The sequence below is a fragment of the Oryctolagus cuniculus genome, chromosome 4 (assembly GCF_051225735.1).
Source record: "Oryctolagus cuniculus isolate XC-2025 breed Fujian yellow rabbit chromosome 4, ASM5122573v1, whole genome shotgun sequence".
Taxonomy (NCBI): domain Eukaryota; kingdom Metazoa; phylum Chordata; class Mammalia; order Lagomorpha; family Leporidae; genus Oryctolagus; species Oryctolagus cuniculus.
Window position 1 is genome coordinate 32,552,630 of NC_142870.1, and position 20,147 is coordinate 32,572,776.

Here is a 20,147-nt window from a genome sequence, read left to right on the forward strand (position 1 = left end):
CTATTAAATAAATACTCGGGATACTTCACTTAAAGGGACCATTGGTTCATGAGGTCATCGCTGGAACAGCAATTATCAGTACGTGACATTATAGTTTGTAGCAGAAAGACATCTGGTTAATTGTGGGTTCTGTTAATTGATTTCTTTATTAAATCAGGGCTTTCCAATTTGGCAAAATGTTTTAAAATTATAATGTGCATAGTCTACTTTTGAAGTAACCTTCTTGTCTATATTTAGAATGAATGTCTTCCATATGCTATTTTTAGTATTTGCATGCATGATTTCAGTAGGATTCATACTCTTTAAAATCTGGCTTATTTTAGCTTCTAAAAATATTTATTTAGAAATGTAAAACTGACTACACTGAGTACTGTCTTCCTCTTTTTTAAATGATAAAAAGTCAACACCTCGAGTTTTATTTCATGTATTGCCTCAGATATTCTCTTCCCTTTACACATAGAATGTGTGGCAATTCCCATTTTTTAATAAAAATTGAAAAAAAATGAGCTGTGTTTTGAAATTGTGTGGCCCTTATACTAACTGCAGGCCTGTCTGAGTGTGAGATTTGGAAACGTATCTCAGACAGTATGGCAGGGACAGAGCAATGAAGAGTTACCACAGAATTACGTTAAAAAAAAAAAAAAAGCCTCCTTTACCCTTCTAGATGGTGAAGTCATATCCTGACCAGAGGAGGAAGTGGCAGGTCACTGGGCTCAAACTTATCTGATGCTGTGCATCACAGACTGCACACTGCTGACGGTTTTCAGTTGTTTCTCTAACAACCGAAAGCGCGCTCACTAGGAGTAGTCTGAATTCAAAATGCTGAAGAGAAAACCATCCAATGTTTCAGAGAAGGAAAAGCATCAAAAACCGAAGGTAAGGTAATCTCATAATCCCATACAGAATCAAAGAAAACCAGACCTATTTAATGGAAAACAAACAACTGCACACACACAAACACATACACACACATACACACACACTTATTGTGATCACTGTTGTGATCGGTAGCAAATATGGAAGAAATGAAATTGCAAAGCAAGATGTAAAAATTACACTCTGTAACTTTTGTCTCCAAGGGCATATTTGTTCACTTACTTCTGGAACTGAAATTTGAGTTCAGATTGCCAAACTTCATGGAAATCAATTTGGTGATCTCTATTAGAGAGATTGATATAATGAAATCTTTGTGTATATTCTTAATGACTATGAACTTGTTAATGTATGTCTGTTTGAAATTTATCTGTTAAGAGTTTAGTTCTATATAATACATTTAGTTATGATAAAGTCATAAAGTAGAAATATTTTTGTTAAAAATATCTTTGTAATTTTTGAATATTAAAACATCCTTTGGTATAGGGATATATTTTTCCTACTTTCTCCCTTGAAAATGTACTAGAAGGAAGATTGAGCTATGTTTTGAGAAGCAGCAAAATGCCATACAAATTTGAGAAACTGGTAATATATGGGACAGTATTCTGTTCCTTGTCTTGACAGAATTCATCGCTTTTTAAAAAAAGTCGATCATGGTATAACACTGATTAGATTCTGTTGTAGAACTGCAAATTAGATCATTAGTCACATAAAAGAAATTATTTATGAAATACTGGTATCAGAAATTTCCTCAATGTTTCTATATTTCTTGATTTTCTTAGGTAAATAAAATTTTAATGTGTTTTTGAGATAAATAATAGCGAATTCCAGAAGTCTTTTTAAGGGATTGATTTATTGTCCATTTTTGGTCTTTATTTGTTGGGCACCTGCTTTTAGATAAAAGGTTTGGGGATTGATTCTGACCTTCTGAATTAATGTGTCATTGAAGAGTGTTCAATATTTTTAAAATGTTTGGAAGATTCCATGATACTTGTCTGAAAGAAACTGAAAATGATTTGCAATCTTTGGAAATTGAGCATAAATGAGTTTCAATATTAATTCTTTCTGACAACAAGGATCTGATAAAGGACAGACTAGTATCTTTAGTTAAAAATACAGCTGGTAAGATATGACTTCTGTCTTTTCTCCTAATACAATAAAAATTCACAATAACAGTCTTTAAAGAGTACAAAAAGCACTTTTGCTTCCATTTAAGAAAATTTGGTATAAAACTTACTTGACTAAAGTCAACAAATTATTCGGTTGACAAGAATACATTGTGAGGACATCACAAAACTATAAGAAACAGTGGTTTTCCTTGAAGTATTTAAAAGTTAAAGTTAGAAAAACAATGCAGACTATGTTATATAGTGAGATACTGTCATCTTTATGTCATTAAACTATTTTAAGCATGATGCTTTGAATGTAGCATTGCATTTTTGACTTAACAGGAGTTACTGTAATGTGAGTACAGTATTGTTTATTTTATTGACTTATTTACTCATGAAATTAAAAACATACTTGATAAAATACACATCTGGGAACAAAATATATCAGAGAAAATATTCACAGTTGAAACATACTCACTTTTGTTTTATGAATTTTCCACTATATTTAGAGAAATGGCTTCATTCTATTTGAATTTAGAGAAATATGTGACTGTGTGTACACTGGTGTGTTTTCACATATTTGCTTTCAACTGGTTTCTTTCTGTTTAATATAGAAATGATAGTTTTCCAATTATTGGAATTGTATATTAGAAAAACTCCTCTTTCATCTTGGTTTATATTTCTTTGCTCAGTAATTTTCTTTGCATAATTTATGAATAGAGAGTGGAATTCATTGGGGATGGCAGAGATGTATACTATGAACATCACTACAAAAATGGCAATAGGATGAGAATTGGAAATCCCTTCATCTCCTGGAGGAAACGTAGGGGCTTGTACTCTGTTCTCAAAATTCCTGGTACCTGTTTGTTTTCCATTGTAAATGTTAAAATAAATAAAAAGTGACAACATTTAAAAGTTGAGGGAAATATAATTATCTAGTTCATATTAAGTCCCATGTTTCTGTGTCAGGTTACCTAGTACTCATTCAAAAGCATCATGTTACCTCAATACAAACAATAGAACTTTTCATTTGAAAAGGAAATAAATGGAGGACATTATTATTAGTATTTTCAAGTAGGTCCTGGAGATATGAGAAGGTTAAAAGCATTCTTTAGTATAACATACAGTAATTGATCTTTGATTTCTATTGTATACTCATTTAATTAATATTTTTAACACCTCTGTGAGATGATCACTCTTATTTAATTTCACAAATGAAGTTTCTAAGACAGCTAGAAGGTTACTTACCTAGCACTAGGATATATTGGTGAAAAATTAGACCCACATCCATAAAATCTCCAGTTTGACTACAGACTAGGCTTTCCACTCTACTGAGAGGCCTGCTGGCCTTTCAAGTGTACTCTCTTTGTTACTTCTTTTCATTAAACTTAGGTAGCATGCTTACTGCTAAAAAAAAAAAAAAAAAAAAAAAAAAAAAAGATAGAAAAGAAAAAGAAAACTGTGTGATATGACATGCTAGAACACTTCGAGAAGTTCATGGAAAGTGAAATTCTGAAAGAAGCTTATTTTGTTGCAAAAAATCTTCAAAATCTATGGATATGGGTCTTCAAAATCTTCATTAGAATAAATACTATGAAAAAAGTTTGGCTGAATTTCAAAAATCTTTGTACAAACTCTTTCAATTCCTTCAATTGGAAGTTACCTTGTATGATCATACTGACATTATTAAAAAATAATAGAACAGTATGTATAATTTCTATTTTTGTCTTGTCAGCCAAAAATTAAGGATACTAGGCAAACCATATTATTAAAAGCCTCTTTACTTTGGAAAGTAAAGAAAGAGTAAATGAAACGAAATGCAGGAAGTACATCTAATAAATTAAAAAAAATTTACTCATACTTAGATATTCAAATTGTTAAAAAAAATCCCTAATATTGAAGTAAGTAAAACCATATATCTTCCTTTGCATCTAGAATAATATCTTCCATGTAGAAGACATTCAATAAATATGTATAAAATGAGTGAGGCTGGCACCACGGCTCACTAGGCTAATCCTCCGCCTGCGGTGCCAGCACACCGGGTTCTAGTCCCTGTTGGGGAAGCTGGATTCTGTCCTGGTTGCCCCTCTTCCAGGCCAGCTCTCTGCTGTGGCCCGGGAAGGCAGTGGAGGATGGCCCAAGTGCTTGGGCCCTGCACCCGCATGGGAGACCAGGAGGAAGCACCTGACTCCTGGCTTCAGATCGTCTCAGCGCGCCGGCCGTAGCAGCCATTTTGGGGGTGAACCAATGGAAGGAAGACCTTTCTGTCTGTCTGTCTCTCTCACTGTCTAACTCTGCCTGTCAAAAAATACAATACAATACAAAATAAAATGAGTGAAGCTTCTTGATTCTACTCTGTATACTAACTACATACCAGTTCAAGTATGGAATATTACTAGTGCTTGTGCCTTCATTATTTTTGGTAACAATTTCCTGGAATGTATATAGTGAAGTATGTGTGCATGTGTGTAAATACAACTAATTCTTTTTAAAGATGTATTTTAACAATAATTCCAATATACCAAATGTTATGCATGAATACCAAGGGAAGCTTACTGTTACATAAAAGTAGACCATTGTTCCAGGTTAGAGAATTTTAGAAATTTTGAAAATACAGATGAATAGACCTAAAAAATGAAACTTGGTGACTATGATTAGAACAACTTGACCTTTGCTTGACCACAAGTAATGATCTATTAATAAATTTTAACTTAGTATTTTTTTTTTTACTCTAAGAGATTCATGTACCACCATCATTTTAAAGGGAAACATTCAAATAATGGCAGTTCTTGAAATAGCTTTTTTTTCTCCCATTCTTTTTAATCTAAAGTGCATACTAAATGAGACACCATTAGTGTCACAGATGCTAATTTTCACTAGCAATGACTGAAGTGGCAGTCTTTTCCATTTGCATTTGATCCTAGCAATGATGAGAGGTGATGAGTTGATTATGCGCTGTTTTCACTGCACTGCCCGCTGTGCAAATTTATGCTCCTAGACAAGGATGACACATAGTTGTGGCATTAAAGAGCTTTCTTCATTGTTTTTTGTATCAAAACCGTTAAGATATATTTTAACTCTTATCTTACCAGGTAAGAGAAGTTCTCACATGCACTGATGCTTAACTTGAAGCCAAGCACTTGCAAAAGGGATTTCTGTCTACTATTTTATGTAATCTTCTCCACATCTCTTAGATAGGCATTAATTTTTTCTTCTGTTTACAGGAAACAAAGACATCCATTAGATGTGAAATATTTTGCCCAAGGTATCCTAACTAGTAACAAGAAACTGATTTGAGATTTCTGGGTCAGTTACCTTTTTTGAAGTCTGTCCTTCCCCTCATCATCACTACCTGATTCTTTTCTCTTTTCTAGGGCTTTATAGAATATGAATGGGTAGGTACTCAAGTTTATCCCAAGCAAGAATTAAAAGGTTTAGGGCCAAACAGTTGACTATACTTGAAAAGTGTCCAGCAGTATGCTGAATGGCAAGAGATAAATGGCAGAGAATGGTGGAAGAGTTGCTTCTCTTCGGATTGGAAATTTATACATTATACCCTATAGAAAGAGTATGAAGTGGCTCTTTGGACTATCAATGTGCCAGATTGGTTAAAAAATAACTTTAACCATCCCTTATCTCCTGAATCTCCCCTTATCTTGCTTTTGCAGCTAAATGACTCCCTTTTCCTAGAAAATTGTGTGCATTTTTAGAAAGTGGAGTAAAATCTGTACTACACTACGTACATTTCCAAATTTAACATTACCAAACTGATTCATTCCTCCTCCTTTCTAGATTTGAGGACTTTGGTGAACTCTTAGAAACAAAACATTCATATTAGTTTCTTAGCTAATCAGTCATCCATTGAGAATTGATTGATAACGGTACAAGTTCTTAAGCGCTCTTTGGTGGTAGATGAAGTTATTCTTGCTTAGCCAGAGTCATTCATTACTGCAGTTAACTCCTTTCCCCCCATCCATGGGAAGAGCTTTGGAAGTTTTCACTAAGTTAAAATTTATTAATAGATCATTACTTGTGGTCAAGCAAGTTTGCTAGAGATGCTGTAACAAAATACCACAGACTGGATGGCTTACACAGCATAAACGTATGTTCCCACATTTCTGGAAATTGGAAGGTAAACAAAAATGTATTTTCTCACATTTGCAGAAGTTGGGAGGCAAAGATAAAAACGCTGTCAGGGCTGGTTTCCTCTGAGGGCCATGATCTGCTCAGTGCCTGTCTTCAGCTTGCACGTAGTTGTCTACTTGCTGATTCTGCCTCTGCATACTCGCCTCTGGTGTATCCATTTTGGGGTCTTAGAATCATTGTATTAGGACACCAGCAGAACTGGGTTGGGGTTCATCCTAGTGGCTGCATGTTTAACTTAATTATCTTTTGAAAGGCCTTATTTGCAAATAAAGTCATGTTCTGAGGTGCTGGAGGTTAGAGTTCCATCACATGATTTTGACAGCTCATTCAGCTTGTAACTTAGTCCATGATCTCCTACTCATCGAAAATGAGGATTTGATTTTCTTTAATTCCTTCCTTTCAGTTACCCCAGTTCCCTCTCTAGTTCCAGTTGCCACATGCCCAAAGGCTTCCAGCCCCAAATCTGACCTGAAATCTTCACTGCAGTGCCTCCCTTTTATCTACTTTCTCCAGTCTTTTTTCTTATTCTGCCTTCTCCCATCCAGTTACACCTCTGCTACATCCCACTAGGCTCCCATCCAATGAAGATAAAACATCTGTTCTACCCCATTGAGGAGTGCTATGTTAGAATGATCTGACATATTTTATAAAACTGCTTGTATTTGGTCCAACTACCAAATCTGGATTAGATGGTGTAGGGAAGCCCATGTTCCTGATGCTTTGACACCCCCCCCCCCCATATCTTCCATCCCTTAGTCTAGGATGCATTTGCATATTTTTTCCAACACATGAAATCCTATCTGTTTGAATACCAAACTGGACTAGAAACCTTCAAGAAAGTCTCCACAAATTATGCAAAAGCAGCGTACTTGGGGACCATCCAACATACGAGGGGCAACAAGAACTAAAGTCAGAAAGAAGTTTTGAGGGTCATGTTTTCCTATTTCCAATCCAGGGGACTTGGAACAGTTGATTAAACATCTTTTGAACCTCAGGGTGGTAGACCTGAAAGGGGGGGAATATTAAAACATGTACCATAGGGTTAATGAGAGAAAATTCAGTTAATTACCACATGTAATTTTACCAGCCTATACTACAGGCTTATTCTCTCCATCTTCTAATTTTATACTACTTGTTTCATGCCTCCACTCTTCCTGTTGCCAGTGTACCAAACTGTGTCCTCCCAGCTAGATCACCATCATGATCCGAGGGTATGTCTTATTCCTCATTGCACATCTGGGATTTATGTTGCGAATTCAAGAATTTCTCCCAGTTTGTCTAAGTTTCATTCTTCGTGTACTCTCTATTACACGTTGGCTTCCTCCAAAAAACCATTTCTAGTACACACAATCGTAGTGATTTCTCAGCATACTTACAATGCATGTGGGATGACTAATGGGTAATACTAGTCATTTATAGAAGTAACTTGCTTCAGAAGATAGTTTGTAAATGGGTCACTGATAAGGATCTGAGCAACACCAACATCTAAATAAAGTACCTGTTTCTAGAATTGGAGGTAGTGAAACAGAACAGTAATCACCGTACTGTAATCTGGCTGAAGGGATCAAAGAGCTTAGCAAAAGGAAGGTGCTCTGCAAGGAGCCCGTAAGCGGATGGGAGAGTTGACATTTGCCCTGGTGTCAGCAGAACAATGAACAGTAGCTTAAGCAAAATCCCACCTGGCTCAGCAGACTTGTTCACATGGGTGAGAGGTACAGACCAGGCTATCGCAATCGCTGTGGTCTCTAGGGCTGATACTACCTCGTTGACTTTATTATGATTCCACTACATTAATCAAACTTCCAGCAATGATCTGGAGCCTCATGTAGTGCTTGCTTCTTCCAAGGGAGATAATTATTTGATCAGTCAACAGGAATAAGCATTCTTCTTGACAGATGAATTTATCACAGCAAATGAAGACTGGGTATTGCCATTCTTGGTATCTTATCAGTTTGCTTTATCAGTCAGTCGCCCTGAGGTTGTTTATTTCCATGAAATGAAGATTCTGTACTTCTGCAAGTGAGACTAACATTGGGAATAGAGATCTGATCGAAATATTGACTTCCTGAAATGACTGGCCTGAGCTGACAACTGGCCTCTCTTGCAGAAGAAGCTCTACATAAAAAAAAAAAAAAAAGAAGTAAATAGGAAGTTTCTTTTCTATGTTTTTCATAACATTTGCAGCTGAAATTCTAGGAATAAGATTCGAGATACATTGACCTTCTATCACATCTTATTTGATAATAGAGATGAGGTACCAGTATAGCTAATTGGTTTAAGAGAGCAAATTGAACTTTTGGAGTATTTTTCCTCAATACTTTACCTAGTTTGGTGATTCAAATGATTTTTAAAAATTAAATAAAATCAACATACTATACAATTAAACATATTCATTTTAATGTTTATATTTTCTTTCTATTGTTGGTTGTCACATAGCCATCATTTTTCTTTTGTTTGTTGATTATTGGTTTGAGTTACTTAACATAGAACATCTATAAAATTGAAATTGTATTAAGATTATGAATATTTCAGTATATAAGTCATTAGCAAGGAAACTTTAAAAATGCAGTTCTTTCAAAGACAAATGTGCTATACTCGTTGGACATTACATTGTAGGTCAAAAGTTTATCAAAAACTAAGTTCATACCATAGTTATTATATTTCAACACCACTATTAACCTCCTAATATATGAAAATATTCCTTTGGCCAAATCCAAGTTTTTTGAAAGGGAAATAAATGTAACTGACAATGAAGGAAGTGTAGACTCAAATCATCACTTCCAAATATCCTCACATGAACTTACTACAATTTTTCCCACCCATTCTTTGCCTGTTTGCGTTTACATATCATATATTTGCCCCACATAAACACGTCTGTTCTCACTAAGAAAAAAACGTTTAAATTCCTAAGAGCAGTGGCAGTGGTGCTGCCTGCGGTGGGAATGTTTATAAGCTTTATGATATTAACTGCAGCACTCAACCTCAGGTAGCATAAAGCATGCAAAAAAGAACTTTCTGTCAGTTTTATTATTTCTAAAAAGGTTCCCCTTGAAGCAGAAGAGTGACCTTGCTCTGCTGAGCTGACATATGCTACTGGATTAATGGCCGGGCTCTGCTGGAGGGAAGCTCACAGAAACTTTACAACCCCAGAAGCTGGGCTGGCGGTGACCATTAATCAGGGCGACCAAAATCATGCATCAAACACACTCATTTAAAAGTAGTAAAAATGACTCAAAAACAACTTTTTGAGAATTAGCTTATTGTTTGTCGTTACTTGTGTTCAAGGAGATCACTGTATGACTAAAATATGCCTTAGGGAGACCTTTAAAACAAGGTTCTTCCATCCCCAGGGACCAAGGGGATGCAGAGGGTATGTAAGACTAATGACAGTTACAGGGAGTTTTTGTTCCAGAGAACATGATGGGAAAGTTTATTAATGGATCTATTTTCCATATTAATTTTCACACCTTTATTTAATCATGATTTCAAAGTAATGGGTACTTTAGACTTGGCCCCTTAGAGATAATTTTATTTTTAAAACTGGAATGATAGGACGCAGTGATATTAACATGTGACTGGGAAATTTGTTAGATACACTTTCGGAGACCTAATGTTTGAGTCAACGTATTCAAGTATTTAAAATGTGAAAAAAAATCACTATCTATTCTTCCATTGTGTTACTTAATGAAAAATTTTCAAAATTCTTTCTCTCTTTGATTATTGAAAAGAAGAAAAGGCTAGCATCAAAATCATGAGCAGTATCATTCAATTGAACTTAGCTGATAATGTTACTTGATTTTTTCAATGATTTTTGTTTAATGATCTTATAAATTTTTATTTATGCACTTTCATTTTATTTGAAAAGGAGAGAGACAGGGTCAGAGATCTTCTACCCATTGCTCCATGCCACATATACCTACAACAGCCAGTGCTGGATCAGGCTAACACCAAGAACTTAAAACTCACTCCCATATGGGTGAGAGGGATGCACCCGCTTGATCCATCTCCTGCTGCCTCTCAGGGTATAAATTAGAAGGTAGCTGGAATCAGAAGTGGAGAAGAGACCTGAACCTAGGCACTTCAACACTGGATGTGTATATGTGTATATCCTAAGGAGAGCTTTAGCTACTATGATCAATACTTGCATTACTCTTGTTTTGTTTTGTTTTTTTTTTTTTTTTAACACCATTGGTGATAAACTGATTAGACATAGTTTGTCTTTTATCCTGTACAACTTTGCCTATTGGGTTAATAATAACATATAAAATACATATGATAAAATTCCATTAATGGGTGTTACAAATAGGTGAACTAGGCGCTTGTTAAGAAAACTGATGGCTGGGGCTGGTGCAGTGGTGTGCTAGATTAATCCTCCGCCTGCAGCACCGGTATCCTATATGGGCGCTGGTTCTAGTCCCAGTTGCTCCTCTTCCAGTCTGGCTGTCTGCTATGGCCTGGGAAAGCAGCAGAGGATGGCCTGGGTCCTTGGGCCCCTGCACCCACATGGGAGACCAGGAGGAGACACCTGGCTCCTGGCTTCGGATCGGCGCAGCTCCGGCCATTGCGGCCATTTGGGGAGTGAACCAATGGAAGAAAGACCTCTCTCTCTGTCTCTCTCTCTCTCTCTCTCTCACTGTCTGTAACTCTACCTGTCAAATAAATAAATAAAATCTTAAAAAAAAGCTGATGGATAAGATTATAGTTAATGTAGTAAGACGTGTTGTCATCAGTGTTTCAATTATATTCTTCTGAATAATATTTGGCTTCTTTTCTCATAAGCATCAATATTACCTTTTTCTGCTTTAGCCATATCCTACACAAGAGCATCATTTATGCAGAATTGTTTGTTTTTGAAGCTTATAGGATTACTGTAGTTGATATAATGTGACCATTTAAATATCACTTAATATTTGTTAATAAATATGAAAAATCAAATATTCAATGGAAAGTTAATTTCTACATTTATATAAAAATGATAATTGTAACTGGAAACTTAAATCATCCATTCTTGGTATTGTCTTGCCTGTTTTAAGGTGCCTAGAAAACAGCATCAGTAATGTGAAATATGCTCAAGTAAGCTTTTTTTTTTTTTAGAATTGTTTATTTATTTGAAAGGCAGACTAATGGAGAGAGAGGGAAAGAGAGAGAATCTTCCATCTGCTGCTTCACTCCCTAGATGGCCACAACAGCCAGAGCTGGGCCAGGCTGAAGCCAGGAGTCTCCCACATGAGTGCAGGGGCCCAAGCACTTGGACCATCCTCCACAGCTTTCCCAGACCATGAGCAGGGAGCTGGATGGGAAGTGGAGCAGCCGGGACAGTAACTGGTGTCCATATGAGATGCCAGTGTCACAGGTAGTGGCTTTGCCTGCTGTGCCACAAAGCTGGCCCCGAAGCTACTTATCTTTGAGTGGGGGTGGCAAATGCATGAAATATATACTGTATATAGTTGCTCATTCCTCTCTTACCACCTTCCCCCAAATATCCATTATGTTCTGGAATTATTGTAGACATGGTAAATCTCTAAGGCTAAGCCTGAAGGTGACTTCAAAATCTTTCTGAACAATGCTCTCCATGGAACTTTCATCCATTCCAGAGCAAGTATTGAAAATTTCTTGTCAATTTTGGTTTAGAGTCATAGTTCGTCCAGACAATGAGACAATGGAAAATCCTCGTGTAATATATCTGTACCAAATACGAAACACTTTTCTAGTGACTAGAAATTTATTATGTTCACTAGCAACTGTATTTCTTTCACTCACTCCCTTGAAAGTGTGGAAGAGAGTCATATCAGATACCAGATGCAATTTTGTCATCTAAGTTACCCTTTTTACATACTTGTATAATGTGTTGTACCACCATTTTGTTGCTTTTTGATACTTTTAGCAATCAACATTTTTTAATTTTTGATTTCTAAGGAGAGTTTCAGTTAAAAACTATACAAGTAAGCTCCTTCAACTGATTTTTTAAGATGGCTAAGCCAATTGAAATTGTATTGATTTCAGCTAATTTCACTTAAAAAATCTGTGATCATTTCAATTGGTCATTCTGTAGACTAACTATAAATGATATAGGTATGTGCATATGAACATAAAATGACATTAATGTATGAAATAGTACAAACAAGTATTTGTAACTAAATAAATATAAATTTCCAATGTGACATTTACTATATATTGTAATTTCATTTATTTTGTGTATAGAGTCTGCTTATAGGAATTGCTTCTATAGAGTTGCATACCTTTTACTTGACTATGGCTCTGTTTAATTCTCATGATGTGAAATTATTTAGTAAAGGACACCAACAGAGTACACATTACTCTAGCATAGATTCTTCTCTTATTCATACAGCCTTTATCCCCAGTACAAAATTTAGCCATAGAAGCTGCAGCGTGTTTACTCTGAACTACATAACACAAAGCCTATGATCTTTCATTAAACATTAGAAAGTTATCTTCATCGATTGCAATGTGATTAAATTATAATCTTTTTTTTTTTTTACTAACCATGAAATGTATAATTTTGACATTGAACTTGAAGAGTAATGTGAATCATGTCAGCTACTATGCTTTTCCCCAAGCCTCCCAACCGTAGGATTTTTCCTTGGAGGTGCTATAGCATTTAGGGGAGGGGCATTCAACACACACTTAATTGGCATCAGCAAATAGTTTCACAGAGAAGTGAGGATGGAAGGTAGCACTTGATCCTGACCCTGAAGAATGGACTAACATTCTTTGAAAGCAAAACAGTGTGAGCAACAGCTTAGAGACATATACGGATGAGTCCATGCTGGTCTGCAAGAAGTGTCAGAAGTTCTGCTAAATCAGATTGACTGGCATTGCCTGATACCGTGGACATCAACAATGTGCCACAAACTGAATTTAAGCTTTATTTTATTGACTGAAGAAGAGTTACTTAAACAGTCTGAACTTCAGTTCTCATCTCTAAACTACAACATTAATTCTTACTTTCAGGTTATGCTTATTTAAAGATATTAAAAGTACATGGCATTGCACAGTACTTGGTACACAGTAAGCTTGCAATAACCATCACAATGATGCAAGCTTTACATTTTGAGAAGGAGAATGCAATATGAGACTTGGTGCTTTAGAGAGGTTAATCTAGAAGTGTGATGTTAGATGATTAGAGAGGTAAGACTTTGGGGGTAAGAGCTGACAGTTATTGCATTGGCTCAGGAATTGGCATATGTTTGAGTGTATGTAATGAAAAAATACTTACAATAAATATTTGCATAATTGAATTGAATAGATGTGGAGGCTGGGGGGTATGTTTTTATGGTGCATTACAGTTTGCATTCTGTGTCCAGACTCCCTAAAGAGCGGTGAGCAAATATAAGTCCCCAACAGTGCAGGTGGTAGAACCAAAACCTATACCCACGGTCACCAGGACATGTGCACAGAAGTCCTCTTGTTGACACACCTGCCTTCCAGGCCAAACCCAAGCAGAGAGTGACTATGGGCTAGAGCAGCTGTAAAAATGGGACCCTGGAGAAATTTGTAAAGATTTGCAGGGAGTGGTGGCATAATACATATTCCATAAGGATAATGAGGAACCGTTTTGTGTACTTGCTTATGAATTCAATAGCTAAGAAAGAGAGAAAGAATGAATAGGAAGTAGGCAATAAAACAATAATATAGGAGTGAGGGGGTCAAATAGAAGGTTTTTCCCCCCAAAGAAACCTTGTATTTAAGGAATACAAACTTACACATTTCATAAGTACAACTTTAGGAATATAGTGATTTTTCCCACCATTCCGGCCCTCCCACCCCTCCTCCTCCTCCCTCTCCCATTCCCAGTCCCACTCTCTGGAAGCTTTTACACTAGTGAAAACAAGAAGTTAAGCAGTTCAGGGTAGTGTGACCATGATCATATTTTTAAAAGATTTTTATTTATCTTTATTCGGCAAGATTTTAAAGAACTGGTGATATCAAGTGACTGAACTTCTGCCACATTATGCTTTTCTACTTGAAAAAGATATTTAAGATATATTAAAATGTTACTTAAGACATAATCTTGACTAAAATACAGTCTCATAACTTCTATTCAGTTTCTGAAAGTGTAGTATGACTTTCAGTCTGTGGATGCAAAGGAAGTAAAGAGATAAAGTTGTATTTAATGTATGCAGAGGTATCATTGATCATTTTAAACATTTGAGCCTTTTTTACTTGTAAGATTTGTTTTGTTACATTTAATAAGCTCATTTGAATAACCAGGTTTCCAGGTTATGGGATCATTCTGTATTGTTTCCTCTTTTAGTTTCTTCCCTCCCTTTGAGTCCTCTTTGAGACCATTTTAATTTGCAGAAACCATTTTAGTGGCATATCAACTCCTGAAAACAAAGCTTTGGTGCAGAAATGCTGACAAAATTTAAAAAGAAAAACCTATGATGAAGTCAGAATCTGTACTATCTTTTAGATATTTTGATACTGACAGAAAAGACACTGAACCAGACAGATGAAGACTACTTTTGTTCTTTGAGTTCAGATGTGTCTTCAAAATATTTAGAGAACTGATACATGTTGGAGCTTTGGTCTGCCTTTATCCAAGGTCAAGTGCAGCACTGAAGGCAAGGTTTTACAGTTCTGGGAGTCTTCTAGCAGTCGGTCCCCTGACATACCACACAACCAGCTTTTGTTGGCACCACATGACAGTGAAATGATTTGACACTGAGGCAATCCTCACAGATTATTTTAGGTGAATCACATTTGTTTCATGCTCTTCAAAAAGGACTCAGCACCTGAAGTAGTGAGAACAATTAAATCCTCGAATGCTTTTTGGATAAAGGCTGACATGTTTATTGAGATTTAGCATTTGATTATAAATGAATATATATACAAGTGTGTTCTGAAACAGAACTCTGATCTTCAAGAGTGTATTACTAACCAACATTATATGTGCAATATTTAGAAGATGTGAGAACTCACTGGCAAAGTGTGTGTAATTTTAAACTTGCCAGTACATTTCAAAATACTGCAGATGTCTGACTCATATATGCAAATTTTTTCTTTGAAATAAACTGTGAAATTTTTCCACCAGTGCCTTATCCAAAATATTAAGTCATCCTAAAAATGAGATTTTATTTGAAGACCTCAAAAGTTAAAAAAAATAAAGGTCAAGTTCTTCTGGTTTTGGTCATAAGGTTGATTCACATTTTTAAAAAGATATGTCCTAGTTCTCTTTCACGGTGGTCATTGCAGGCTGCTCATTGTCCTAGCAAAACTAGTTAGTTCCATTCTTTCTGTTGAGCTAATTTTTCCACTTTTGTTTCTGCTCAGACAGCAAATTTCTTTGAAAAAAAAAAGCATCAAAACTCTCTAATAATATGATTTGTATGAGAGTGCATCAGTGGAGAATATTCAAAGAGGACTTTTGTTTTCTTTGCAAGTCCTGCTTCCTACAACATCAACCTCATTGAGAAGGATTAGATTATTTCTAAGAACCTTGCCAACTGCACATCATGAAAAGGCACTCTAGTAATGACAGCTGTCAAACAAAAGGAAAAGGGTATGATGAATAAAAGAGAACCCTCAAATTCTTACATTCTTCCTTGCGTTGTGTGGTAACACACATACACACGTGTTCAAACGACTGAGTGGTACTTAGCATTATTTTTGTAGAAGCCTAGTAGACTGTGTCAAAGAAGGTGATTTGCATCATGGGAATTGCAGATGGACCTTTTCATCAGAAAGTTGTGCTGAAATGAATTTAGAAAACAAAACTTTATTATATCCTTCACTGCCTATATATCCAAATAACTATGGCCTAAAAACTATTATGATATTTTGACAAATTGATTCCTTAATAAAAGTATGAGATCATAAATATATATACTCCAGTGAGAATATACTCCAGTGAGAATATTTTCAATAGGGTCTCCGAGTTGTTTTCAAAGCTTATTATTTAATGATATGACATTATTTCTGTGCACATTTTTTTATTTCCTGTCCCAAGCCTCAGTGGAGACCTGATGCGTTTCAGTACAAATGTGTTTCACATCTACTATTGGTACCAGGAGTGTCATGATACTCTGTTTGTCATTGTTCCAGATCATTTCAGTAGACACATATTTTTAACAGAATATATATCATGAATTCTTATTGATGTTTTCAATTGAGCTTTGAGATTGCATGGCTTTATTTAAGCATTTGATGTTATATTTTAAATTGCTTTCATCATATACTGAAAATCTTGATTCCAATATCATTAACATCATTACTTAATTTCATTGTCATATCATGTGTATATACATAATTAATAATAATATGATTACTGAACAAGTTAATATTTAACTTGTCATTGTTTGTTCTTGGGATATATCCTACTATGTATTGACAGTCAACTTACTGTGTTTTTAATAAACTTAAAATAACATCTCTCAAGCCACCAATTCCATATGGAATTATGTTCATTAATTTTGATTTTGATTTTTTAGGGACCATTTCATATTTTGATTTCATTTTATTTATATATATGTGAAATATTTACATGGTTTAGACATCAAATATACAAAGCAGGGTGTATTCTGGGAAGTCTTTTTTCTTTCCTGTCATCTTCTCTTTGTTTATTTTGCTTTATATCTCTAGGAGGGAAAACAATATTTACCTGCCTGTATTAAAATACACATAGTTGTACACTTAGAAATGGTGGCTACTATGTACATTGTTGTCCATGTTGCTTTTTCATTTACACTATATACAAAATCATTCCATTTGCATTACAAAAACGCATTTTTATCTTTTTAGATACAAATTTCCATTGTGTAGATTGATCATGTATTACCCATTCAGTACCCTCTAAATAAACATTGAGGTTTACAGATTTGTGATACCATAAAAGTGTTACAATGAATATGGGTATGTAAATCAATTCATATCCAAGTATATGTCTGATACAGACATCTAGAAGTGGAATTGCTAGGACAAGGGGAAAATGTATATGTAATATTTGTAGATATTTTCAGGTTTCTCTGTTATTGGTGTGCCACTTTACAAGTCCATTTCTAACTGCACAAATAAGGACTATATATATATTTATACAAGGTATAAAGAAAGAATACAATCTGTCAACAAACAATTATTTAAAATATATATTACCAGCCGGCGCTGCGGCTTACTTGGCTAATCCTGCGGCTTTCTTGGCTAATCCTGCACCTGCGGCACCAGCACCCGGGGTTCTAGTCCCCATTGGGGCGCCGGATTCTGTCCCGGTTGCTCCTCTTCCAGTCCAGCTCTCTGCTGTGGCCCGGGAGTACAGTGGAGGATGGTACAAGTGCTTGGGCCCTGCACCCGCATGGGAGACCAGGAGGAAGCACCTGGCTCCTGGCTTCAGATCGGTGCAGTGCGCCAGCCATAGCGGCCATTTGTGGGGTGAACCAATGGAAGGAAGACCTTGCTCTCTGTTTCTCTCTCTCTTACTGTCTAACTCTGCCTGTCAAATATATATATATATATAACCATTTTAATTTAAGCTAAAATTCCTATTGATAGCTATTTGTTTATATAATAATTCTGTGTTGATCAGGGCTTCTGCTATAAGATAATATTTGGTAAGTCCAATCAGGATTATAAAATGGAAAATTATCAATCTTCAAACACATTCTAACTTATTAAGGGCTATTATCTAGGAAGCAGGCTTTGCTTCCACATGATTCACATTTACGTTAGAAAACTTGACAGGAGTAGATATTATAAATTTGCTCATTGTCCACACTTCATACTAGACATTAGCCCCTTTTCATCATAATCCATAACCCATACATTTTGAACACATCTCAAAAAAGTCACTAACTTTTAGACCAGAGAATAATGAAATTTTTAATTGTCCTTTTAAATACTTCCATTTGCTTTTTAAGGGTGTCTTGGCATGGATTGATACATTCCTATGTCTTATAAGCTGTTGAGTGATTAGCAAAGAGATGACTGACAAAGCTCAAAGTAATAGTCCTATATCCTTAAACCGCTGCAACTGAATCTGCATTTCTTTATTGATATAATGGGGGAGAATTAATTTTAAAAGATGGTAACTATTGATTATTTAATGGAAGATGATAGTGCAGAGAAATACTGAAGCGAATCTATTCTCATTATCCAGTAGTGCAAATCACACTGTAATCCTCATTAATATTCAGTGTGCAGTGGGCAGGTTGGATATAGGCTACAAAACTGACCTAGGCACAGGCTCTAGTCAGTTATAAGAACATGTTAAAAACATACAAGAGGAACAGATTTCCCTGTGTTCGGATTGTCGGGAAGAGGACCGTAATATGCTGAATTCCACTCTGTCATCCCTGGAGCAACGATGGCCTCACGGAGATGTTTACTGGGCAAGGTGCAGTGATTAATGTTCTGGGAAGTCACTAGACGAAAAGACCTGATATTTTCCAGTCTGCTTCTCTGTTTCAGCACTTCTCTTCCTCTTCTCTTGCCACAAGCTGAAGGCCTTGTTCAGCAGGGGCGCCAAGTCAGCCCAAGGCGTTAATTGTGTCTAACAGGGCCACAGTCCTTGGGGGCCATACCCTATGTCACACGTCTATCAGGCTAAACCCTTCTCACATGTCAGGATCTTTTTATTTCAGCTCATTTAATAGGGAAGCTAGGAGCTTTAAGATAGCTTCTGGGAAGACATGGGTGCAGGAGTGCTTCTAAGGCCTGGGAGTCTTTGAAACGGACTTCAACTGTAAGGGGCTGTGAGTTCTGAAAGCACAAAACAAGATCTGACAGATTACTGACTTCTGTTCTGAATTTTTCAAATTACTAGGTTAATTTCAGTAGCACAAGCTTATTTTTAAAACATGATACATTTGGAATAAGAAATATGAAGCTTGAAGTATGTCCTTTTAGCTAAGACTATTCTTGAGATTTATGAATACACAAAAAACACAGGGGGTATTCACTTCCCAAAGAAAGTATAAAATTAAATATGGTGAAGAAATATCTTTTCTTGACTCAGTGGCCAAAGAATTTTGAAATTATATTTAAGAGAATCGTTTGCTTTGTAGCATATTAGAAGTTACTTATAATGATCTGCTTAGAATGAATTGTGTAAGAATAATAATTTAGCTTTATAAGCAAAAATATCCAAGGGGACAGTCTTCTATTAACATTTTGAGCTTTTCTCAAAACCAGTGAATGAAACTGACCCAGAATTCTCATTGTAATTCCATGTTAAGTGTGGTAAATTTCAGTTTTATTCACAATCATACACTGTGCATGCCTAAGTTGATTTCAATTTTTTTTTTTTTTTATTTTTTATTTTTTTTTTTTTTGACAGGCAGAGTGGACAGTGAGAGAGAGAGACAGAGAGAAAGGTCTTCCCTTGCCGTTGGTTCACCCTCCAATGGCCGCCGCTGCAGCCGGCGCACCGCGCTGATCCGATGGCAGGAGCCAGGATCCAGGTGCTTTTCCTGGTCTCCCATGGGGTGCAGGGCCCAAGCACCTGGGCCATCCTCCACTGCACTCCCTGGCCATAGCAGAGAGCTGGCCTGGAAGAGGGGCAACCGGGACAGAATCCGGCGCCCCGACCGGGACTAGAACCCGGTGTGCCGGCGCCGCAAGGTGGAGGATTAACCTATTGAGCCACGGCGCCGGCCCTTGATTTCAATTTTTAATGTCTAGTTGTGTGCATTCCCTACTGACAACCAGGAGAGAATCTCAGATTATCAAGTTAATAAGAGGAAATCCATTTGTGTTCATTATTTTTTTAACAAACTTGATCTTTATAAGGCATAATGGGGATTCTGCCCAGATGCTTGCTGTTTGTTTTGTTGTAGTTGTTATTCATTTTTTGGATGGTTGGTTAGGACTACCTGCATTAATTCCTGGAAATAAACCAGAGGTTATCTCATTTCAAGAAGGCTCAGATAAGAATTGTCTCTGAAAATTTCATTGGAAATTGATACGTGTACATTAAGCAATGACCAATTTAAATTCAATTTAAGAAAAACTTCCTGTAAAGTTAAGTTTACATAATAATAAAATAGCATCAATCTGTTAATTTGAACA

General features: G+C 36.1%; 1 protein-coding gene across 1 annotated transcript in view; it reads left to right on the forward strand.

Moving 5' to 3' along the window:
* Window positions 1–747: 747 nt before the first annotated feature.
* The window catches only part of SAMSN1 (SAM domain, SH3 domain and nuclear localization signals 1), a 57,694-nt gene continuing 38,294 nt past the window's right edge, over window positions 748–20,147 (forward strand). Inside the window, exon 1 of the mRNA XM_051859453.3 lies at window positions 748–876. Within this exon, the coding sequence (XP_051715413.3) occupies window positions 820–876 (57 nt within the window). The 5' untranslated portion in view covers window positions 748–819. The remainder of the gene's footprint in view (window positions 877–20,147) is intronic.